Raw genomic sequence first — 25,796 nt, forward strand, 5'->3', positions numbered from 1 at the left:
GGTCCCGATGGACTTCCTGGATGTGTGTAAACCGATTCTTAAACTTTTTAATTTGTCTATTTCATCATCAGTTTTCCCTTCTATCTGGAAGGACTCTTTTATTATTCCACTCAATAAAAAAGGTGCGAAGGCAGATGCCCAAAATTATAAAAGTATTTCTAAATCGTTGGCAATTCCTAAAGCATTTGAACATATTATCACTTCTCATTTGCAACATTTATGTTTCTTGCTTATATCACCGTGTCAGCATGGTTTTGTTAAGCGAAGATGGACCACCACCAATCTTCTTGAATTGTCATCTATTGTAATAAATGGGTTTAAGAATAAAAAAAGGAGACTGCCATTGTATATACAGATTTTAGTAAGGCCTTTGACTCCGTTAACCACTCACTTCTTTTATTTAAATTAGATCAGCTTGGGTTTCCTGGTAATCTATTATCTTGGATTTCATGTTACTCGAATGGTAGGACTTAGAGGGTTATATTCAAAAATGCTGTTTCAAAATTGATCTACGTGACATCTGGAGTGCCTCAGGGTAGTCATTTGGTCCCTTTGCTTTTTACTTTGTTTATTAACGATCTTCTCTCAATCATAACACATTCTCGTGTACTAATGTATGCTGATGATGTTAAGATTTGTTTATCATATAATGATATAGCGTCTTGATTCAACTTACAGTCGGATATTGATTGTTTTCAGGATTGTGTGAGTACAACCTTTTAAATTTGAACTACCTTAAATGCATCGTTATGACTTTTTATAGGGGTACTCCTACGTTTATCAGTTACTTTCTTAAAAATACGCAACTTGACCGTATATACTCATTTAACGATTTAGGTGTTCTTCTATTAACAAAGCCTTGAGTGTTCTTGGATTAATAAAGCGTTGGTCAAAATAATTTTATGACCCTTGTACGACCAAATTATTATTTACCTCCCCTGTCCGTCCTATTTTGGAATATTGTTCGTCGGTTTGGAGTCCACAATAACAAGTGCACATCGACCGTACTGAGTCGGTACAAAAAAAAACGTAAGGCTACCTTCCTACGAGAGTAGATTACAATTGCTTAATTTACCTACACTTGTAAATCGTAGAGCAATGTTTGGTACTATTTTTATTCAAAACTTATAAGAGGTGATTCTGCAGATCTTTTAAGCCGCCTAACATTCAACGTTCCTGTTAGACTAACACGAAATTATTATCCTCTAAATTTGCCACGTCTGCACGAGCCCTTTCGCGTTCTATGTAATAACTATAATAAACTTAATCATTTTATTTGCATTTCAACATCTATCCCGGTATTAAAAACTAATATTTAATTCTTAGTTGTGCCTTTTATTTTCATTTGTGTCCCGTCTCTATTTGTTTTATGTATGTATCTTCCTCGCGAACTCGCCTTTCTTGCCCAAATTGATAAAACGGCCCCGCGCGAAACAAGCACGTGCTTGGTGTCGTTGGGCCACTTGATGGTACTGTTCGAAGTGCATTAACGTCCATATATATTCCATGGCCTATATTCCATGACAACTGTGGCTAGCACAGTTTTGGTCAGTTTGTGGGCGTGGATAATATTTTTTTTAGGTTAATCGAAAGGTTTTAATCAGACGAATACATTTTAGAAAAAAAATATTTCTAGAATGACAACTGTGGCCACCGCACTTTTGGGAGGTTTGTGGGCGTTAGAGTGGGCGTAGCAAACTTTTTGGGTCAATCGATAGGTCTTGATGAGACAAATACATTTTAGTTAAATTTTTTGTTCTGCCATAAAAACTGTAGGCGCTACAGATTTCGCGGATTGTGGGCGTTAGAGTGGGCGTGGCAACCTGCTGAAACAAACTTGCGCTGATCTGAATGCCAAATTCGACTGTTCTATCTCTTATAGTTTCTGAGATCTCATCGTTATAGTTTCTGAGATCTCATCGACTAGGCTAGTGATCCTGATCATGAATATATATACTTTATGGGGTCGGAAACGCTTCCTTCTACCTGTTACATACTTTCCGACGAATATAGTATACCCTTTAACTCCATGAGTAACGAGTATAAAAAAAGCTTTAGAAAATAATAAAATAAAAAAAATAATTTTAATAATTAAATAAAAAAATTTTAAGCCCTATTTTATTTTCATTAATCGTTTTGCAATCGTAACGATCGGTCGTGTGTTTCTCCCAATTCAAACTTAATAGCGTGACTCGCTAGCTCAAGTGACAAAACAAACAACAACAAACAAACAACTTTGAATAGATTTCTTATCAGTTCTTACAATATAAGCACTCCTAACCATCCTCCAGACATCTGAAGGAAAAAACCTCACCTACCAGCAAATTCTTAGTAATAAGCAGGATTAATAATGAAGAAAAAACCCAATCTAAAGTCCCACTAGCCCTAGCAGATGTATAATCATTCACCATATAAAAGATCATAGATTTAATATGCGGAGGCGAAGTAGTGAGCTGCAAGGAAGCCCGCGGCGGAAACCTTCTAGTTTAAACAAAAGTCCAATAGCAAGCAGAAAAACTGTTAAAGATAGGCTGATGCATTCCTGCAAAACGTCAGAAATCTGCGAAAACGAACCACGTCGACCTGGCAATAGGTCAAAAAAGCGATCGAACAATTTGCTGCATTGATTGCTCTGAAAAAAAACCGTCCTAACTCCAATTACCATCCACCTCTCATAACTCACCACAAACAACAGGGAAGGAAAATAATTTCCTACGACGACAATGATGATGAAAATATGTCTACATACTCTGGCGAAGAAGCCATCAACAGTGGTAAAACAACTCAAATAACTATTATTGCAAAAAATATAAGTAACAAAACCAAAAGACATCTTATCAACAAGGAAAAATCGAATACCACTATGTTAACTAGATATAACAAATAACTAAAAGTTAATATTAGCGAGTGGGGTATGCTACCCCACAATACGAATTATGGCACTTATTATATTACAATGGAACATAAATGGCTATGTAAATAATTATAATGAATTACTAATACTCGTAAAATTCCATTACCTCAAAATTATTTCGCTTTAAGAAACACACATAACACACTTTCAGCAATTACTGGGATCGGGAATTCATATTCATAATATTCAACTTCATAATATTTAACACAACTTCAGCTTCAGCAAAAGGTGGAGTAGCTTTGCTGATACACAAATTAGTTAAGCATAAAGAAATCTCTGCAGGACAAGTTTTCTAAACCATTGGATGGAAAAACAATCCCAAAAAAAGTTTAACATCTTTTCAGCTTATATACAACCTTCACAAAAATCTACCAAGTCAGATATAGAAAACCCAATCCGCTACCTAACAACACCTGCAATGATCACAGGAGACTTTAATGGATGGAATAGCCTCTGGGGATCTCCCAAAATCAAACACAAACAACGAAAAGAGCAAACTGGGAAAAGTTAGAAAGCCTTACCATACCTTTTTAATAACCAAATTTCATTATCAACTAACACAGAACACATAAACATAAACATAAACATAAACATAAACATAAACATAAACATAAACATAAACATAAACATAAACATAAACATAAACATAAACATAAACATAAACATAAACATAAACATAAACATAAACATAAACATAAACATAAACATAAACATAAACATAAACATAAACATAAACATAAACATAAACATAAACATAAACATAAACATAAACATAAACATAAACATAAACATAAACATAAACATAAACATAAACATAAACATAAACATAAACATAAACATAAACATAAACATAAACATAAACATAAACATAAACATAAACATAAACATAAACATAAACGTAAACATAAACATAAACATAAACATAAACATAAACATAAACATAAACATAAACATAAACATAAACATAAACATAAACATAAACATAAACATAAACATAAACATAAACATAAACATAAACATAAACATAAACATAAACATAAACATAAACATAAACATAAACATAAACATAAACATAAACATAAACATAAACATAAACATAAACATAAACATAAACATAAACATAAACATAAACATAAACAAAATAAAATTCGAATTAGCAAAAAAGAAAGTGTTCACACACATCTAATATTTCAACCGACTCGAAGCCAGACGTGATCTGGAGTAAAATTAGACTGTTCTGTGGAATACACAGATCAACACACACACACATACATTGTAGACAGAGCAGCAATTCTAACACAACAGATTTAAATCCAAAAGATATTGCTACAGCTTTTTCAAAACACTGGTCATCTCATTCCAATTATAACAATTTATCGTCAGCCTTCTAAGACGTAAAACGCAATGCATGCAGACAATTGACTACCTTGAATTTTGTGTAGCTTTGAACAGTCTAGTTATTCATTGATACAGCGAACGGCAAGACCAATACAAATTAGAATAATAAACTTCTTCAACTCAATTCGTAAATCATTTATAACTCAGGCCTTTAAAATAAGTACAATAGTCCCAATCCATAAACCTGGGAAGGATAAAACAATAGTTAAATCATATAGACCCATTTACCTTAACCCCTGTACCTCAAAAACACTTGATAAAATCATCTCTAAACGGCTCTGGTAGTTTGTTAGCTCTAACAGTCGTCAAGTCTGATCAACTCTTTATTTTAGTTGAAATTGTATGCTAAAATATTACCCTCTATTATGATCCACAATGAAAACGGAAAATTAAAACTTTCTTTACATTATAGTTGACCTTAAAAAACCAAAAAACACTACAATAAATTAAAATAGTCTATTCGAGCACATCAGTAACTGGTGCAATTTATTCGGAGCTTCTTTGTCTCTACCTAAATGCAAACATATGCACATCTGCAGAAAGCACAGTTGTGTCTGCCAAATTTCTACAGTAACAAACTCAATACGCACAGTACCGGAACTAATAAATAAGCTAGCAAAATCCCTATAAAAATCAATTAATATAATGAAATGCCTTTCAAACGATAAATAAAACTACCAGCCACTGACCTTAGTCCAATAGTCAGAAGTTTATGTCGGTCAAATCGCAAATGAAACTGATTCAATCCCTTCCCAATAATGCAATCCGTTGAGCATTAAGAGCCTTCTGCTCACCACCCGTCATTAACCAACGTTTATAATCTAGCTTACACCCCTTGGACATAAGAACAAATCAGATCTCCCTATAAGCCCATCTAAAATATTAGCAAAATTAAAACCTTTCACTTACAATCAGATGTTATAGACACATATTTAAGCCAATATAATCAAGAAAAAAAGTTTACTTCGGCAAGCCGAAGTTTTTATACCCTTGCAGTTATAAGAAATAATCAACGTTAGTAACACCATGTGAAATTGTTAAGGATTAAGGATTAAGAAATTATTTCATTATTTCTGGACAGTTTCTTTGACATCTATATGTTAAAGTCGTCTACACAGAAGCTATAATTTGTTTCATATTATTTTACCACCCATTTTCGGATCTTTCCTATTACAGCTAGATTAATATCCGTCCGATTGTGATCAAATTAAATTCGAAATTGAGAACTAAGTAAAAGTTATTACTTCCAAGCGTAGGAGGTTGTATGTTAAACAAGAAAAAAAGTTATCTTCGGCAAGCTGAAGTATATATACCCTTGCAGTTATAATCAATGTTGGTAACACCATGTTCAATTTTAAAGGATTGTTGTTAGCCTCAGCGATATTAAAAAAATATTATTTCATTATTTCTCTGACAGTTTCTTTGACAGCTACATGTTAGAGTCGTCTGATTTTTATTGAAAGTTAACTTCGGCAAGCCGAAGTTTGTATACCCTTGCAGTTATAAAAAATAATCAACTTTAGTAACACCATGTGAAATTTTTAAGATTTCTTCATGACTTCAGTGATATTAAAAAAAAAAATTATTTCATTCCTTATTTTAGACCATATTTTTACATCTATCTGTTAGAGCAGTCAGTTTTTTATTAAATTGAATATTCCCAATATTATAAGATAATATGTCAAAAAGCACCAAAGCTTTAATTTGTTTTATATTATTTTAACACCAATTTTCCGATCGTTCCTATGACAGCTATATGATATAGTCGTCCGATTTTGATAAAATTTAATTTGAAATTCAGAACTATTTAAAAAATGTTACTTCCAATCTGAGAAGGTTACATGTTAAAAAACACCAAAAATATAATTTTTATTTCATGTTTTCCGACTAATTTTCCGATCGTTCCTATGACAGCTGTATGTTATAGTCGTCCGATTTTGATAAAATTTAATTCAAAATTCAAAACCTAAAAAAAAAACAATAATAATAAATAATAAAAAAAATAATTTTTCCATATTATTTTACCACTAATTTTCCGATTGTTCCTACGGCAGCTATATGATATACTCGTCCGATTTTGATAAAATTTAATCCGAAATTCAGAACTCATTTAAACATGTTATATCCAAGCTTAGAAAAGTATATGTTAAAAAACACCAAAGATAAAATTTTGTTTTATTTTTTCCGCGATAGTTTCTATGGCACGTATAATATATAGTTGTTCGATCCGGTTGGTTCCGACTTATATACTACGTGCAATAGAAAGAAGACTTTTGAGAGAGTTTCAGCCCGATAGCTTTAAAACAGATAGACTAGTTTGCGTAGAAACGGACGGACAGACGGGCATGGCTAGAACGACTCGTCTAGTGACGCTGATCAAGACTATATATACTTTATGGGATCGGAAACGTCTCCTTCACTGCGTTGCAAACTTCTGACTGAAATCATTATACCCACTGCAAGGGTATAAAAATAGGTGTCTACAAGCGGCCACAGACCGGCAAAATAGTGCAGATCAAGAAAAACAAATTTAGAAAAGTTTGAATTGGCTTGCCATTTGTGCGCTGTAAGCTCTTTTTTGAAAAGCAGATTTTCAAAATAAAAGGGTTTCCCTAATGTAAAAGCGCAACTATAAGATCCAGTTTATTGCTTTTAAAAATGTGAAAGAAAAACACATTTTTAATTTTAATTATTTTTTTTTTACATATAATATATTTTTTATTATTTTAAACAATATAATAAAATATAATAATATTTAAAAATAGGCATTTTTATTCAAAAGGATTATTAAATATAGCGGATTGGCTTTTGTCTTGAAGTTCTTTTTGATGATTTCTTTTCGCTATAGTTTTCACCGGTTTTTGAATTATACTTTCATTTGGTAGTTTTTTAAATCCTATAGCTATTACTTTTGCAATTACAGCTATAATACTAAAAGGATCAGAATTAATATTTATTAAACTTTTTATATTCACCAAACTGCTTTTTGTTTTGCATACAACACAAATCAATTCTTCACCACGTTTTGTCCAGTTATAATTAAGGCATTCTTTATGAAAGGAATGTTGACAGAGAAAGTAAATAGACTGCGTATTCAAGGTTTCACGACAGATGTCACATGAATCATTACGAAATTCCATTGGATTGTTTTTATAGAGAGACAGCATCAAACTAGACCTATTTATTTTATCATTGAAATTTTTAATTAACTGAATTTCATTAGCTGAATCAACTAAATCGCAAACAATTTTTTTCCTTAGGACAGGTTTAATATGAAATGCTTTTATTGTATCATGAGAGCAAAAACTATGTAGCATCATAAGAAGTGTTATTTCATTAAAATTAAAATTTATGGCAACTTCTGGATTATTTTCAATTAGTGTTTGTATAAACTTATTAACGGTTTCATGATACAATGTTTCATTTTGTTGGTTAATTGTAATTTCTTGTATTCCGTTTAAGAATGTATAAAGTCTACAAATAATTAAACGTTTGTCCACACGTAAGCGTACTTTTCTTATGAACTCTAAAATAAAACTTTTGGTAACTTTGTTTTCTCGCCACAGAATAAGATATAGAACAAGTAAATAAAAATTTAATTTTTGGTTAGAATTGGGAAATTTTTCAATGATTTCAGATAACAGTTTGGCACAGTGTTCGTTCTGTTGTGGCAACATGGAAAAAAATGAAAGAATATTATCGGGTCCATTCAAATGTTCCGTCTTAATATTTTCTAAATACGTTTTTGGACACGCTAATAGCGATTCCGGTTCATATTCCAAAAGTCTGTGCAACAAATGTTCTTCTTCAGCTCTGCTCTGATTTTGAATTTTCCATCCGAAATACATTTTTGATAAATCTGAAAGATGCTTTTTTTCGGGCTTGCTTGTTAAACTCAAGGGGTAAACTCCATCAGACAAATGCTCTATTTTGTGCTTTATTTGATCGCGATTAATGCAACATTCAATTAGTTTTGTGTGGTTGCTTGAAGTCTTGTTAATCTTTTGGCATTCATATAGATACTCTAGCAGATAATTGTTGTATCTAGAATGCAAAAGTTTTGAAATTACAGAATACGGTTTAATAAAACCAATTGTTTTAATGAACTCTTTAACAGCTCTACTAATTTCGCCTTTAAGTATTAAATGATTTCCGTATTGAAACCTTACGAAAGCAGCTTCCGACGAGCAAGAAAAGCCTTCTCGATGTAACATCCTTAATGCTATATCGTACATATTTTGTTTAATTAACAGTCGTATTTTTTTACTCATATTGAGCTGCTCTAACAATAATACCTTGCATGTATTTACGACATGAGAATTGTTTATAATTAAGCAAAAATGATTGTCACTCATTATGTAAAACAATTCTTGTAGTTGCTTCTGAAAAACTATAATTTTGTTCTCTGTGTCTACAACTATTAGATTCGAGATGTTGTGCTTCAAAAATGATTTTCTCGTGGCGACAACAAGGTAATAACCTACCCAAGCAATACATTTCTTTGTGCCGTCGATAGCAAAACAAGGTCCTCTCCCTTCACGGGTATAGCAATATATAGCATCCGACCGTCCAACTACCAACATCGACTCTTCGATACTGTCGTCTACTGTCCTTCGCATCGTACTACAATGATTAGATTTATCATCATCGAGTATAAATATTTGCTCCATTCCACTTTTTTCTTTTAACACGAAACAATAAACTCCTTGAATGCATGTTACAAACATGATTTGAGTTGTCAAATCTGATTGCAGCTTCTTAATATCGAAATGTATTCCATTTATTACGTATTCACTTACAGTATGTTGGCGAATATTTGCAGAAAAATTTTTGGTAATTTTTCCATAATGCAAAAGAATATTACCATTCTCAAGTCCTATAGCTAAAAAAAGTATTTTATCATCGACGACTGCAGCATTAATGCAAGAAGCAGTACTTGTGACTTGAAAATATGCGGATGCAATTATTGGCGCTCCTTGTTTTTTGGTTAATCTTCTCAAATCGTATATATCAATGTGAATACCACAATTGGGAATTGGTGTGGCGGTTGCAAGCCAGTTATTTATTGTAAGGTAGCAGAGTGTGATAGGATTCGGTCTTGCTTGAGATTTAAAGGTAACACATTCCCAATTCCAAAGGTATATAAGAATATTTCCGCTTCGATCGCATATTACTAATCTTATTTTCATTTCCTCGGTGCTTGATTTAGCTTCGTAAAAGCAGTAACACAAGATTTCTGCAGTGGTCGGACATTTTACAAACGATAGGGGGGTTGTATCAAAGAGATCAACATTTTTCCATTCCGATACACTTTTATCCATTTTATTTAAATTTGATTTAGCATAAGATTCAACTATTCCTCCTTAAGTAAGATAGATAGTGGCAATTTATTGATTTGAGAGTGATAATAATAATAATTTCAAAACATTGTCGTTTTGATTGCGACTAAACTGAAATTGTCGATTTGGAGCACGGAAAGGGTTATAGCCTTTTTCCACAGGGTTGGGATTTTTGACAAACATATAAATCCATGAAGTTATATTTCTGAATGCTATTATAAAATAATGGCTTTATGTATAAACCTTTCGTTTCTAAAAAAAATGTACACTTGTGAATCACCTTGTGAATACGGAGTGGTATGTCAGCTTGGACGAGTGAAGAACTAGTGACGCTCCATATAGAACATTTTACGAGATGTCCGCTTTTTCAGAAGTGAAACTTTTTAGAAGTCACTTTGGATTTCATTTGTTCCTTATACTCATTTGTTGTATGGCCTGTCAATTGCAAGACACACGTCCCAAGCAAAATCACTTAGGAAATTGTAAATATTTTCATTGATTTTTCACCTATCAAAATATTGTATTTAAAATACATTAATTTTAAATTACTTTTTACTTACCTTTTCTCTACCTAACTTTGCTATAATATTAAATATTATTTACATTTTTGTTTTCTTTCTTTCTGAAAAAATAAGGGCATGTGTTGAAATAAAATGTGTTTTACTTACTTACTTCCCTTTGCGGGATTTTCATTGGCACAAAACATATCATCATGACACTTTTGGGTAAAGGAAACAGAATTTTCTAGGTTATGAATTAAAACCTATAAAACATCTTAAAAAGGGACGTACAGAAAGAGGGGAATGTCCGAAGATCTGCCTCTCCTTGTTGCACGACCGCTTATTTCGGCGCTCTTACGCTTCTAACGTCGACAGCGGCATACAGTTTTCGGCAGAAAAAATAAAAGCAAAAAGCTTTTTACCGTCTGACATGTCACTGCGAGCCTACTGCAGAAGTGAAGGGAAGCATGGCGCAACCGCAACGCATAGCCAAATAAAATTTGAACGAACAGCGCCAAATGAGTACTTCATTAAAATTATCAGATTGTCTAGGTATGAGACTTTCACTCAGGCAAACAAATTGAGAATTGAATAGAGACCTTTGGTTGGCCAACAGTTGCGTCATTAAAATTTTCAGAAATTGATATGTGCTAAACTTAAAAAAAAATCATAAATTACAAATTCAACAGAGTTGTTTACGTTCGGCCAGACAACGATAGGCATTAATTCGATAAACGGCCATCGATGAATCGTGGGTCCAGCTAGTTGGGAAGCTGAGTCCAATTATGGAACTAGTTCCTTAAACCGAATGAGATCCAAATAACCCGTGCCTGAAATCCGAAATGTTTAAGTGGTTTTTGGCGAAGAGTGGATAAGGAAATCTGAATAGCATAATTAGGGCCTAAATCAGTGAGTGCATACGGTTCTGTTGGCGGAAATTAAGTTAAAATAATTCAATTTTCAATCCTGTGAGTGTTAAATGAAATACTTGTTCAGATGTGAGTGAAGCTATAATTTAAATACTTATACAATATTCCGGAGAGAATTAGCCTGGATCAGGAACATATAATTTGTAGAAGGATCGATGTAGACTAGCAATTACATTAAATAAAACAAAATTAAAAACTGCGAGCGAGGAAAACTAACTAGCCAAATTTCAATTTTATTCTACTTAAAAAGTTATGTATTTAATTTATTTGTTTATTCAGACAAAAATACTCAAAATATTATTTATTATTAATTATTTATTTTTATACCTGTTGGGGGATAAATGACTTAGGTGTCGATGCACAAACAAATGCATTAACGGTTGGGAGGGACTCTAAGGACTATTATTATAGCCGCCTTTAAGTTCCGCAATTGGCCCCGCGGGACATGTCTGAACGCAAAAAGCTTTTATGTTTTTTTTCTGCCTATAATTGTATGCTGCTGTCCACGTCAGCAGAGAATGCGGAGCAGTGCCGACGAAAGCGATCCGGCAAAAAGAGAGGCAGATCTTTGGAGATTATCCTCTCTTTCTGTGAAGCGGCATGAAAATGCCCTAATATTTTATAAGAACTACATATTGTATTAAAAAAAAAGAATATTGTTTTAAAAAAGTAAATTTAAATTTTAAATTAAAAAGACTTGGTGCATTCTATTGAAGCGGAAAGCAAATCTTTTGAATTGTGCTTAGCTAATCAGATTTCAAATCTAAGGACTTAAAGATTTTCTTTATAAAAGTGAAAATAATGAAGGCAGGTAAGTGCTACCTTGATGCAAGATGTTGTGCGTTAAAGATGTTTTACAACATAACCTAAAAAAATCTGGTTCTGTTACCGGAAGGTGGCATGATGAAATGTTTTGTGCGAATAAAAATCCCGAAAAGGGCTTTACATATTTCGAATACACATATACAAGTAAAACTCATTTTATTTAAACACATACCCTTAATTTTTTCAGAAGCATTGGGATTGGAGCACCCGGACCAATGTTTAAGGAAGGCGATGACGGACGTATAAAACAAATTAACAAAAAAATAAGGCTAACTTACAATAACTGTAACTTTAAAGAAAACATAAATAATACAATTTAAATAAAATGAAGTACAATGTATATAAATATGTATGTATTTTAAATTCAATGTTTTGATAGGTAAAAACTCAATGTAAAATTCATTATTTCCGAAGTGATTTCACTTGGGACGTTTCACTTGCAAAGGATTTCAGAATTTTCGAAATGGTTTCACCTGGGACGTTTCGCTTGGTCGTGACAGGCCATAAAAGAAATCCAAAAATTTTTCTTTCCATTTTCAGTTGTGAAAAAGCAGGCAACCCATAGAATTTCTTTATATGGGGCGTGCCTTCTTATTTACCCGTGCAAGCTGCCATGTCACTCTGGAATCATAAGGTGATTCACAAGAGAAACTTTTTTTTCGGAACTAAAGGGCGTGTATGTTTAAAAATTCGTCGTAAAAATTGCCGTTGTCCAATTTTAAAATTCCGGTTGGTTTTTGTTGTGTCTTCTGCGGGAAGAACATTTTTGGTGTTCCCCTTCCTGGGACATTCGACGACTTGCTGGGAACTAACACCGCTCGAAAAGTAGGATGTTTCAAAGTTAGAAAATGTAGGACCGTTTTATTTATCTATAAAATCATACTCGCATAAGGTTCTACTTTACCCATTTTTAATTAAAAATTTCGGCAAGCAAACGCACTCTTAAATGGTTCCAGCTTCCTGGTCTTACCAAAGATTCAAGTTGAATGTTAGTTTTTCCCTTAAAAGTAAGCAAAACACGTAATTTTTCAGACCTACTACAAATTTATCTGATCTTTTTAATTACTGTGTTTTTGTGATGCCGAATTCATGTTTTATTTTCACGATTCGTGTGTGAATAAACGCCATTTTCTAAATTCGGCAACACACGACTTTGATTTTAAGCTAAAAGCATAATATGGTGGCAACTAAACTTTGGTAACTCAATATAATTATCAAAACTACCAGACCAATATAAACGTCTTCGTTTTAACAAGTTTTTTTTATATCATTCTAAATTTTTAAATAATCTGCCATCGAGAGATTAGTATGCAAAGGTATTTTTATTTTACATAAGTGAAAATCGGATAATTTACTAAAAATATGCAAACACACCTAAAATAAAAAAATGTAAAACTAATTCAATAGTTGATAATTATTATACGCGGGTCTCATTGCTCTCACCAATACAGTCAGTTAACCCAAAAATAAAAATATTACCACCGTCGTATATATATATAATATAGAGATTCTAATGTGTAGTGTGCCGCGACCATTATAATGCCCTACTTGAGCTAACATACTTACATAAATATTATTTTATTTTTATATTAAATACTTTTCGCCCCGAAGAGCAATTTTTTAAATCAGTCCAATTGTTAATTATTATTTTTTACGGCCGTAACTATCAATAACATCGTCACGTCACAACCAGGTTATAAACGAAAGTAGTGTAAAATGTAAAATTAAATTGTAAAATGTAAATTTATTTTAAAGTTGGCTAGCAGAGTAATAGGTATTTAATAGCAAGAAACTCTGTCTTGCTTGGTATAAACGCAACTGGTGATGGAAGCGTTTCCGACCCGATAAAGTATACACGTTCTTCATCGGAATCACTAGTCGAGTCGATATAGCAATGACCATATGTCCGTCCTTTTGTCCGTCCCTATGAACACTGAGATCTGGGAAACTATAAAGGCTTTAAATTTGGTATTTGGCATGTAAATTGTTAAGAAGCGCAAGTTTGGATAGACTAGAAATAAAGGAGTTGACCGCACACATTCAGTCACACGTTTGAGTTATAATGTTGTTACTAGCATAACAGCTGTAGGCGCTTCTTTCGCGAATTGTGGGCGTTAAAAGACTAGCGCTGCACAGGAAGCCCAGGAATCTGCGTGCCAAGCCTGACTTCTCTGGATTTAATAGTTTCCGAAATATCACCGTTCATACGGACAGACGGACGGACAGACAGACGGACTTGGCTAGATCGACTCCTGATCAATAATATATATACTTTGTCGAGTCGAAAACGCTTCCTGCTGCCTATTAAATACTTTTCGACTAATGTAGTATACCCTTTTACTCTACAATTAACCGGTATAAAATTCATTGAGCAGGTAGGCTCTCATGTACATAAAACTTTTGAGGAGTTAATCAACCTCTCATATCATCTTGTTATTTTTTTTACGTTACCAATTCAAAGGCAGAGTGAAATTTTTTCCATGCATATGCCCGTTACTTTTAGAGTAAAAGGGTTTACTATAATTGACGGAAGGTATCTAACAAGTGTGTCAGTCCGTCCGTCTGGACAGTTTGAAAACTATAAAAGCTAGAACGTTGGAAATTGGCATGGAGATTCTTGCGCTTCTTGGGCATCGCAAGTTTGGCTCTTCCCTCGATCTGGTAGGTATTTTGAAACTTTAGATTTTTGTTCGTGGATAAAAGGTAGGAACGCATTTATTAAATACCAAACCTAATACAATAAAAATCGTTCAAAACCGTCAGTCATATCGTTGTATGAGTAAAGATCTCACCAACCAGAGCAAGCCCATATAGAAGTAATTTTCAGTTTTTTATTCAGTTTCTTACCCCTTTCGACAGACAACTCAAGCGTTGTGAGATGTGGGTCTTCAGGTAATGTAATAGCAGACGTTTCAACTATGCAAACACAAGCTGGACTGGATAGCACAAATCTAGTATACGTCCATACATGTTTCGAACATGGTTTACTGGAGACAACGAAATACTCTTTTATTTTATTTTTACTGTATTGCCATTGTTTTCTATGTTTTTTGCGATGCCCGCGTATCAAAAGCTGCCAGCAGGTGCGTTGTCCCAAAAAGGTCGGAAAACAACGATCATACTAAAATTACTAAAAAATACTAGATATTAAGAAATAATAGATTATATAAAATATTAGCTACTAATACCAATGTACTACATGAAGAAAATCTAAAGAAGGAGAGGTTGTTACATTGTTGTATAGAAAACCTCTTGGAATGAACGCATGAATTGGGTTCGCGTAGTTGCTTTTTCACTCCTGCTCCCTTTCGCTCAACCTGTGCAACTTTAACTTCATCTTTCGCCTCTGGATCGCCCGCACAGTCGGAGATCCTGTACCCAGATATGGATCTCATTGTTAATGGAGCGCACATCGGTTGCGTCCATCTCCTCTCCTCCATCTCGTCGACCGTGGTCTTTAAGCTAACCTCGACGAGGGAGCACCGAGCGGTACATCCCAAATTCATTTCGTCGCGGGAGATGGCCGTCCATGCATGCAATCTTTATTTTTATTACATAAATTTTAGTTATCAACCGCACGAAGGCCCATACCCAACACATACGCACTCACACATGCCTCGATTTGCGCACGCTTTTCGAATGTTTTCATCTTTTCTTATTCCTTCAGAAAAGGCTTACCAGATCGGAGAAGCAAGTTACGCAAAGGCCCATGCGGCCTGATAATCCGTACATAATATACTTTAAATGTATCTCTCGCTTGCTTGAATACGATCTCTTATCGACACCGTAACTGCTATATATAAATCGCAACGCAATGGTAATTCTTACCGTCATGTCTATAGTAGATCCCAAAAATCGGTCGCGTCGGGAAGAGCAGCTTAATTACGATTAGATTCCTTAATGGAAAGATTGCTCAGCGCGCAGCTACGGAGTAGCCATTGTCGAGGTTCGAAATCAGTCAGGAGGCAAGCTGTGCGCTAGGATTTCGCTAAACCTAGGGTCACACATTAATTTAAGGACGGAGTATTTGGTAAATATTCTGCAATTAAAACGGTACCGCCATAAGGCTAAATTTTGAGGCATTGGGAATTTTTGTGTTCATCTAGCTTCGAAGTCCAGACGACAATTGGAATTTCCCTACAGGTGCCTGTTCGGGCGCCACATGTATTTTTTTTTTATAATTGCTAAAGCAAATTCTTGAATGAAGAACATTAATAAAGTCAGTTATATTATATGGTTAAGAGAATCATAATCAGCTGCCTTTGGCGAGTTAACATTAAGATAATCATTAGCAGCTACCATGGGCAAGTTATCTTTAAGTGATTTTTTGTACGTTAATTGAGAATAAAGTATAAAATGAAGTAAATTATTGCGAATTGGGACACCTAAAGTAACTGCGCGTCAAAGCGTGCCTGTACAAGGTTGGGTGGGTTTTGAAGAAGAATTAAATGACATCTGCAATTCCTCACACTACACGAAAAACCAATAGTGTGTAGCTTAACTCATAACTAAAACTAAATCATATATTCCATTATTCAAATTTTGTTTTTTTGTTTTTGTTATTAAATTTATTTTATTTTTTTCTGTATGTACTATGTGTGTCGATATTATTCTATGTATGGCCATACTTGAAATGTTAATAAATAGAGTATACAGAATATGAAATAAAGAAACATATCCTTATGTACAACTCGTTTTTTATGTTTCCCGATCCTATTTCCGTTACTGTATACGCCCCAGTATATTCCAACTCTAACTTATGACCAGTTTCATTTTTTAATGAAACCTGGTCTGCTATTTTTAAACAATATCCTCCCTTTTTTATCGAATATTAATTTTGCTATTTTTCAGCATTAGTCTAGCTTTTAGTCTACATTTTTTTTAATCTCAATCAGATTTGTTGAGTGGTATTTAAGACCGTATGAATTCATTAAATGTTCTATGACATTTTTCTACGGTTTTTACTGTCTTACGATGGTGTGCGGAGAATGTTGTGTTTTTAATTTTTAAATTTTTACATAAATCCTCTTTTATTAAACTTTTATATTTTTTTCCCATATCTGTAATGAATAACAGAATAACATTTATTAATATAGCTTTGGCTACAGCTTTCGCACTTTTGTTTGGTAAATGTAAATTATTGTAACTGCATATTCGTTTCCTTTTTCTAAGCTAGTTAGTGGACCCATTGTATCCACAATTATCCTATCAAAAGCCCTTTGCTATTGGTCTTGGTATCTTTAGTCTTTATAAACTTTTGCCATTTGAGACATTTTCTTATCAAATTTGTTATGTCTTTAGACATATTTACCCAATAATAGTGTCCCTGTACCTTGGCTGTCGCCAATGCAGTCGACAACGACAGCAAGACGGCGGTCGCCAATGCAGCCAGCAACAACAGCGAAGAATAAAGCGAAAAAGAAGATGAAGAAGACGACGTTTTCGGCAACGAACTTAAACTTGTCGAGAAAGTTGATCGTGATGGCGTTCAACTAGAAGGAAACGGCGTTCCACTAAATACTTTAACCTTTGGCGCTCAACGTAATCCAGATTGCTAATTTGTATGCTATCACGCCCATCACTGTTGGCTGGAAGTTATGACCTGATTCTGGCACAACTAAAAATTTTTCCGGAACCAAGGATAACGTTTTGGAAATGCGACGCAAGTTTGAAAACCGCAAGTGGCACTTCGGAGAGAAGATATTCCTAAGCGAAACTACTACCTTTCTCAGTGCCTGCTGATGTATCGGAAGACTTTGAAGATGTAAAGAAACCCAGAGCTCCAGTACAACAAAATAGGATCCAACGAACATCTTCATCAAACGCTGCGACCCCGGAACAGAGGGTCATCAAATGCTTTGTCATCTGGCTAAGTAATGCCCAAAGCTAGTACGGGCTAATGGAGCTTGCTATGCCTGTGGTGAAGTTGGACACTTTTCTGGAGAGTGTTCATTGTACAAGAAGAAAGAACATGGCAACGATGTAAGACATTTCAAAGTTTAATTTAACAAGAAGGCAAGAAACTTTAAACTTTAAACTTTAGTAAATAATTTGTTCATATTATTTTCCCACTAATTTCCCGATTGTTCCTATAACAGCTATATGATATAGTCGTACGATTTTGATAAAATTTAATTCGAAATACAGAACGAATTAAAAAATGTTATATCCAAGCTTAGAAAGGTATATGTTAAAAAACACAAAAGATATAATTTTTATACCCTTGCAGAGGGTACAACGATTTCAGTCAAAACTTTGCGAATGTAAAATAGAAGACGATGTAGAGAAACAGGTACATGTAGAGAGAATAGTAGAAAGCGATCTTGGAAACAATAACGAAGTAGAAGTCAATGTCGAGAAGCAGATAGACGTAGAGAAAAGAGTAGAGAAGCCCCAGGAGAAATTTAGCGAATACTAAAGTTGAGGCTTATGAACCTACAGATGGCGAAGTTGACACCAGATTGGACAAAAATGTTGCGAATAAAGAAAGTCACAATGTATTGATTGTTTGTTTAAGACATTTTATGAAGACGCTGATCGTCTGATGGAACCTGGGATAAAACTTACTATGAAAATCACAATTGAAAGTGATACCAAATTTCGGTGCCCCCCCACGAAGATTGTCCTACGCGGAAAAGTCCGAAGTTCAAAAAATATTAAACGAAAATTTGGCCAGTGGGTATATACGCCCAAGTGAATCCGAATAAGTCTAGCCAATTGTTCTTGTAAAGAAAAAGTGGAGAACTTGGAATGTGTGTCGATTATCGTCGTCTTAATAATGTTACTCTTAAAGATAATTATCCGATTTCGTTAATGAAAAGGTTAGCGAATAAAAAATTCTTTTCGAAACTTGATTTGAAAAACGGATTTCATCATGTGTTCAGACGAACACTAATAAAAATAAAATATAATACTCTATGAGCTCTGTGCATGTCTTGTGACAATTCTAAATCGACCCAGAGCCATAAACTATGATCTGTAAGGGAGTGGTGTTAGTACTTGTAATCTATAAGGGCAAGCCACTGGAGCCTAGCCGAAGATAATTACTTGAGATGTTTCTCACACTGCACCAAGGGTTCCGCTCAGGCAGACGCGTCCTCTGCGTAGGGCACAGATAAGACTAGCAGAAGAATGTCATGGTAGTTTCCTAAGCAGGGACTTAGAAAATAAAATTAAGTTTTAATACAGAACTCAACTAAAAAGGTGGTTTTTATTCAAATAATATTCATCCCTTTCATTTTGGTCCTTCGACAACTCTTCAGTTTTTCCCTACCAGTGGTAAGAGACTCAGAACTTAGGCCAGCACCTAAAAAATAAAATCTGTAACGCTTGCAGTTTTTGTTTAAGGTGTTAATGAATAATTGACTCTTGTTTTCCCCCACCAGTGGTAAGAAACAGAGTAAAAAATTTATAAAAATCAAAAAGATATAAAACAATCTTTTCTGATATAATATAAAATTTATTCAATTAAAGTATTGCCACCAAAAAGTCAAAATTTGTTGTAAAAGTGGTCGAAAAATCGACAAATCAAAAAATAAAATAAATATAATTCTTGCCATCGAGCAGTTATATTTTTTTTTTTGTCGTTTTCAAGGCCTTTCAAACATTGAAATATGATTGATAAAATCAGGCGTATTCGAGGCCGACAAACCGTTAAATAAAAAGACCTCAGAAAATAAAAAGATATCAAATAAATAATAAATCATTAAGAGACTCCCAATATAAAAAATTCCAAGAAAAAAAAAAATTTTAAATAACTCTTAGATCATCTCACCTGCACATAAGGACTCCAAGACTTCAAGGACTTCAGCACGTCTACGACGACTACAACTACAAGATCGAGGACAGCATCGGATCAAATTAACAAGTATCAACAGCGGAAGAAGCAAATAACATCGAAGATTCAGCAGCGGCAACGATATCAGATAAGTCTTATCTGTCAAATTACATTTTTATTTCTTAAAATTACAAATATTTTATAAAAAAAATATTATTTAAGTTTTCAATAATTAAATCCAAATTTAAATAATTCAAATAATATTAAAGTAAAATGTTGTCCGATCAAACTATCGCACTGATAAATAGGCAGGTGGAGATCACAAACGCCAGTAAGGCGCTTGAAGATCTCCCAGCTTATCATACGAATATTTAAAGAAATTTGATGAGCTGAAAGCCGAGTGTATCGAAAACCACCATGCTCTGATTCATATTGGAGTAGTCGACCATGACTACTTCAATAAGAGTCATTATGAACAAAGTAGCGTTCGATATTTCAATGGTAAAAAAGAACTCAAGGAAATTGTGCCAAAAAAGGAAAAAGTTGCTAATCATAAAATTGATGATTTGCCAACGCTGCCTAAAATTCAGGCACCCCCATTTTTTGGTGATTCCAAGAAATTATCGCCTTCTTAATCTTCAAAATCTAAATGTGGTATCAGTTTGGCAATTAAGAATGTTTAAATACATTAAATACCTGGGTCGTGCAGATCTGATAATTGGGGCAGATCTATACACCGATTTCGGGTGGATTGTCTATGGATGCAAAAAATTCAAAGGTAAGAAGACAGTTGTAGCAACCACCATCGAATTAAAAGATATAGATCGGTATTGGGAAGTAAAGGAAGAAGACAAAAATAATATCGAATCAGAAATATGTGAATATCATTTCTTAGAAACTACAAAAAAAGTTTCAGATGGTCGGTACATTGTGTCAATTCCATATAAAGATGATGTCACCTTAGGAGGTTCGAAGAAACAGGCAAAGGCTCGTTTCATGAATCTTGAGAAAAAATTAAAAAAAAAATCTAAGGTTAGTCTATGCTAAATTCATGTTGAAAAAATGTATCGTCAGATAAATATTAATGATAATGATCAAGAGTACCAATATATTTTATAAAGTGATTCTCCAGGTGAAAAAATTAAAAATTATAAATTGACAACAGTCACATATGGTACTGCACATGCACCATATTTAGCTACTAGAGTTCTAGTAGGTATTGCTGATAAATGCAAAAAAAAGGAGATGTAAGTGAGATAATTAGGAATGATTCTTTTATGGATGATCTAATGACTGGGGCTGATTCTATACAAGATGCCAATAAATTATTTAAATTAATTTCTCAAGAGTTACAAAAAGTCGGAATAAGTTTAAGGAAATAAATTTCAAACAGCTTAAAAATAATGGAATCTGTAGAAGATTCAGGAGATAACAAGGTTCTCACTATTGTGGAAAATTAAAGGGTAAAAACCTTGGGGCTTCAATGGGAACCGCAAAAGGATTTATTTAAATTCAAAGTAAATGGCGGGGAGTCGAAAGACATTAACGTTTGTTAATAGTGCTATCAACATTATCAAAAATATATGAACCTTTGGGATAGCTAGCTCCTGTAACTATTTTACGAAAACTTTATATATAACTTTATCAAGAATAATCCAAGGGAAAAAAATTATTGAGTAAATTTTAGAACAGATTTGAGTCTCAAGATGGATTAGTTCCAAAAGTTATTCAATAATACAGCTTTATGGATTTGCTGACCTTTCCGAAAAGGAAGATGCAGCAGTGGTATATGGTAAAGTAGGGAATTGTGTAAGCATAATACCCAGCAAAAGTAGAATTAATCCAATTAAAAATAGAAAAAACTATTATGTGCAGCTCACTTACTTAGTGATCAAACCAATAATTGAATCCATTGATACCAAAGTAGAAATCTATGCTTGGAGTGATTCCACTATAACTTTAGCATGGAGTAAAAATGGTAATTATAAGGTTAAGTTCATTGGACGAAGAACGGATGACATTCAAAAACTAACTAATACCGAATGAAACCATGGAAATCCTGCAGATTTATCATCTAGAGGAATTAGTTCTAGCCAATTGACCACCTGTGTATTAACTCCAAGTCATTTTTTGATTGGTAGACCACCATTAGAGTCTGTTGAACCAATTGAAAATGAGAAAATTGGTAATTTAGATAGGTTGAAATTAATATAAAAAATTAAAAGAGACTTCTGGGTTGAATGGAAAGAGGAGTATTTGCATACCCTACAACAGAGAAACAAGTGGAAGAAGGAAAGTCTAAATATAGAGAAAGGACAAATTTTCTTGTTGAAGGATAAAAACAGTCATCCAGTCAGGTGGCCAATGGGAAAGGTGGAAAAAGTCCATAAGGGTAAAGACGAAAAGGTTAGTGGATTTATCACCAGACAAATAAGCAAAGTTTGTCCCTTAGACCGAATAAAGTCTGTCGATAAAATGGAATCGGATCCCGAAGAGACAAAACTTAAAAGATAAACAAGAGGTACATCAAAGATCTCAAAACTTGGTTTTGTAATGGCTATGTTATTATTTATATTCTTCCAATTTGCTAACGCATCAGCTAAAGTTGATCACCCAAGGTATGCAATAGAGAAAATATATAAGACCTCGGCAATACATTTAGATCCAATGGGATACGTTGAAATTGTAGCCTCCTCTTGGAATGTAATAATACATATATAATAAGGACGTTTACTTTGAAATGCTTCAAAAAGTTAAAGAATTAATACCAAAAAGGTATGAGGATCAATGCATTTTAGTTCTGAGTAACACAGAAAGGCAGATCTCAGGCATAGATAAAATAATAAACTTTTTATGGCTCAAGGAAAATATTTGTAGTAATGGAAGAAGGCGACAGGATTCAAATGGAGGATAATATGAAAAAATTATTAAGCAATCAGCATAGCCTTAACGAGCTAAGTAGAAAACAAACTTCCCTAGTCGATTCTACGGCTAACATTTTAAAGAAAAAGACTGATGAAGTTAACTCAAATTTTAAAGGAATGAACTAAAGAATCAAGAACATGACAGCGGCATTGCAAGAATCTTATTATGTGTACAAAGAGTCTTTCAACTTTTTATGATAACCAAACAGCTAAGTAACATTATAGATAAATGCGAGAAAATTCAATATGATATCATAAGCATATTAATAGACATAAAACATGGCCGACTTAATACAAACATATTATGACCTAGTACGCTAAAGAGTAAGATTTTCAGAATAAAAGACAGTTTGTCTGAATGTTTAGTCTTGCCAGGGAAAAGAACAGGCACAGAATTAAAGGAAGTTTACACATTATTGACGGCTATAGTTTTATTTGTGGATAAAAAGTTAAAATTTAATGCCAAAACACCTTTGTTTGGTAGACATGGTTCTGTACTTTATAAAATTATCCCAGTTCCGGTTAAATTGGACGACCGCATGATTACAGTGCATGTACATTCTCATACTTAATTTATAATTTTGAGATCGATGCATATCACCATAAATGTCAAAGGTGGCAGTTGAATAAAAGAGTTTGTGAGGGAAGTTAGCCTTGGAGTAGTGCTAACGACAATAGTTGTGATGTTAAACCTATCAAACCAAATAAGGTATCGAACTGCAGGTATAAAGTAGTAAAGTAGTTGGCTTTTTAAGGTTCAAAACAATTCTAAGGCTAGAATTCAGTGTAGCAACTCAAAAATAGAGATAGTAGATTTACCTGAACAAGGAGTGATGGCTTTGAGGTCAGATTATAAAATATTGGTAGCTCAACAGAGTATTCAATTAAAAGACCAGGGAACATTAGCTTTATCTTACATTGAAGAAGTTAAAGAAATTACCAAAGATTATTAGGAACCCACTCGACATGCCATTAATTACCCATACGTACAAAATCAATCATTTATCAAAGCAAGTTCAATATAAAAAAAAATTACAAGCTAGAATTGCATTATACATAGCATTACCCAGCGGTATGATTAATATTTAAATTTGCAGATACAATAAATGAATAATATAAAAATGTTTTATTTTTAAAAATAAATAAATTCACTAAAATGTTAAAGCACAATAATTGCAAGCCGTGGAAAGGTGTCAAAATTGTTATGCAAAATAAAATATATAAAATTTATGCAATCCACTAATTTTGTATTGAAATTTTTTTAAAAATAAAATAAATAAATTGTAATTATTGTTCAGACGAACACTAATAAAAATAAAAGATAATACTTTATGAGCTCTGTGCATGTCATGCGACAATAGTAAATCGACCCAGAGCCATAAGCTATGATCTGTAAGGGAGCGGTGTTAGCACTTGTAATCTGTAAGGGCAGGCCTCTTGATCCTAACCGAAGATAATCACTTGAGATGTTTCTCACACTGCACCAAGGGTTCCTGTGTTTGAATTTGGTAATTAACTTACTGTACACAACTTGCTGCGAATTGAAATTTCGTGCAACAACATAATCTCCTTCTTAGTTTTTGTTATAGCCTTGCGATTTTTTCTGACATATATCAGCTTGTAGTCTTATTACGTTTAGGTCTTTGTGCACTTGTCATCAATAAAATTTTCTTTTAAACTATCAATTGAACAACTCTTCTGCCTTACAGCAAACAACAGTACACTTGGGTATTGATTAAAACTACGATTTCTTGTGTTATTCATTGTGAACTCTACTTTTTCTAAAATTTTGTGCCGCGGTTGATTATTTTCTGTTAAGTTTGCTATCATTTGACCTAAATCTGTATTGACTCTTTCTACCTGTCCGTTTGCTTGTGGCGAAGCTGTTCCTACTTTTACATGCCTTACAATTTATTGTACAACAAACTCTTTAAGTTCCTTTGATGTAAAACAACTGCCTCGGTCAGATATTATGTTCCTGGGTCTACCGTACGATCTGAAATAGTTTTCTAACACTTCGATTGCTTCTTTGGTACTAGTTGTACTAGTGCTAGTTGGTTGGATATAATCTAGTGAATTTTGTACATGCGTCAATTATTACTAGTATATGCTTTTTAGTTGTTTCCTTGCTATTTATCGGGCCACAGTTTTAACTGTTTTATTAGAAAATGCTATAAACTTTAGCCAGTTCTTTATGTGACTCTCAACTTTCTTTCTTACACATGGAAAACAATAACTCTTACTTATTACTTACTTATTATCAATTCCCACATGCCTCATCTCATCATGGTATTTGTACAGAACATTTTCTTCTATTGATTGTGGAACACAAAACAGTAGCCTGTCGTTTCTTTTATTGCATACAACGCCAATTTGTAGTTCATAGTGCTTATCCTATTTACTTAACAACAGTTCTTTAACTCTATTTATATTTTCATCTCTTCCCTGCCAAACAATTAGATTTCATCAAAAGTATTTGTTTCAACTACAAGAATGCTATTATTTCGACTAAGTGCGTCCACATGCTGCATTCTTTTTCCGGATCTGTGCTCAAGCTCGTAGCCATTGTTTTGAAGCTCTGAGTCCCACCTTGCTATATGGGGATTTAATTTTTTATTTAAAGTTAAAGTTAATGAATTGCAATCTGTCACAATTTTGACTCTAATTCCTTACACATAAACTCGAAATCTTTTTAATGCATTAATTATTGCTAAAGTTTCCAACTTGAAGCTGTGGTATCTTGACTACACGTCGGTTGTTCGTTTCGAAAAATAAAAATGGGTGAAACTTGTTGTCCGTTTTCTTTTGTAATAATATTGCGCCATAACCTAATGAGCTTGCATCACATTGCAACTCTGTTTCATCTCTTGGATCATATATTGGCAAATTGGAGCTTCTATTAACTTTTCCTTAAGTATAATAATAATAAGTCTTTTAAAATAAGAGCATAGAACTCGCTTGAGACCTCGCTGACTTTTGAGGGCACTGGAAAAGACCTAATTTCTTCTAAACCCGTTTCGTTTGCTTTTATCCCATCTCCATTAACTGTATATCCCAAGTAATCAATGGACAATTGTAAGAATTCACATTTATCAAATCTAAGCTTTAATTTGTTTTCAACTATACGTTTAAGAACTCCCTTTAAGATTTCGAAATGATCGTACAAGCTCTCCGTCGCTATCATAATGTC

General features: G+C 33.5%; 2 protein-coding genes and 1 long non-coding RNA gene across 3 annotated transcripts in view; 1 reads left to right on the top strand and 2 right to left on the bottom strand.

Moving 5' to 3' along the window:
• Positions 1 to 25,796, top strand: part of LOC127010881 (uncharacterized) — a 38,197-nt gene that overhangs the window by 7,476 nt on the left and 4,925 nt on the right. The window lies entirely within an intron of this gene.
• LOC108036888 (vacuolar protein sorting-associated protein 11 homolog) lies at positions 7,015 to 9,675 on the bottom strand. Its single transcript, XM_017113267.3, has one exon. The coding sequence runs from the start codon at positions 9,631 to 9,633 to the stop codon at positions 7,084 to 7,086; it is 2,550 nt and encodes an 849-aa protein (XP_016968756.1). The 5' UTR covers positions 9,634 to 9,675; the 3' UTR covers positions 7,015 to 7,083.
• Positions 14,943 to 15,571, bottom strand: LOC127010880 (uncharacterized). Its single transcript, XM_050886302.1, has 2 exons — positions 15,094 to 15,571; positions 14,943 to 15,035 (listed from the first exon to the last, which is right to left on the bottom strand). Exons 1-2 carry the CDS (start codon positions 15,409 to 15,411, stop codon positions 15,033 to 15,035), a joined length of 321 nt encoding a protein of 106 aa, XP_050742259.1. The 5' UTR covers positions 15,412 to 15,571; the 3' UTR covers positions 14,943 to 15,032.

The sequence above is a fragment of the Drosophila biarmipes genome, chromosome 3L, assembly GCF_025231255.1.
Source record: "Drosophila biarmipes strain raj3 chromosome 3L, RU_DBia_V1.1, whole genome shotgun sequence".
In the NCBI taxonomy this organism is placed as follows: domain Eukaryota; kingdom Metazoa; phylum Arthropoda; class Insecta; order Diptera; family Drosophilidae; genus Drosophila; species Drosophila biarmipes.

Bases quoted from the DNA above. Each gene is read 5' to 3' on its own strand.
- LOC127010880 (XM_050886302.1), bottom strand. From the start codon at position 15,411: ATGAATTTGGGATGTACCGCTCGGTGCTCCCTCGTCGAGGTTAGCTTA.
- LOC108036888 (XM_017113267.3), bottom strand. From the start codon at position 9,633: ATGGATAAAAGTGTATCGGAATGGAAAAATGTTGATCTCTTTGATACA.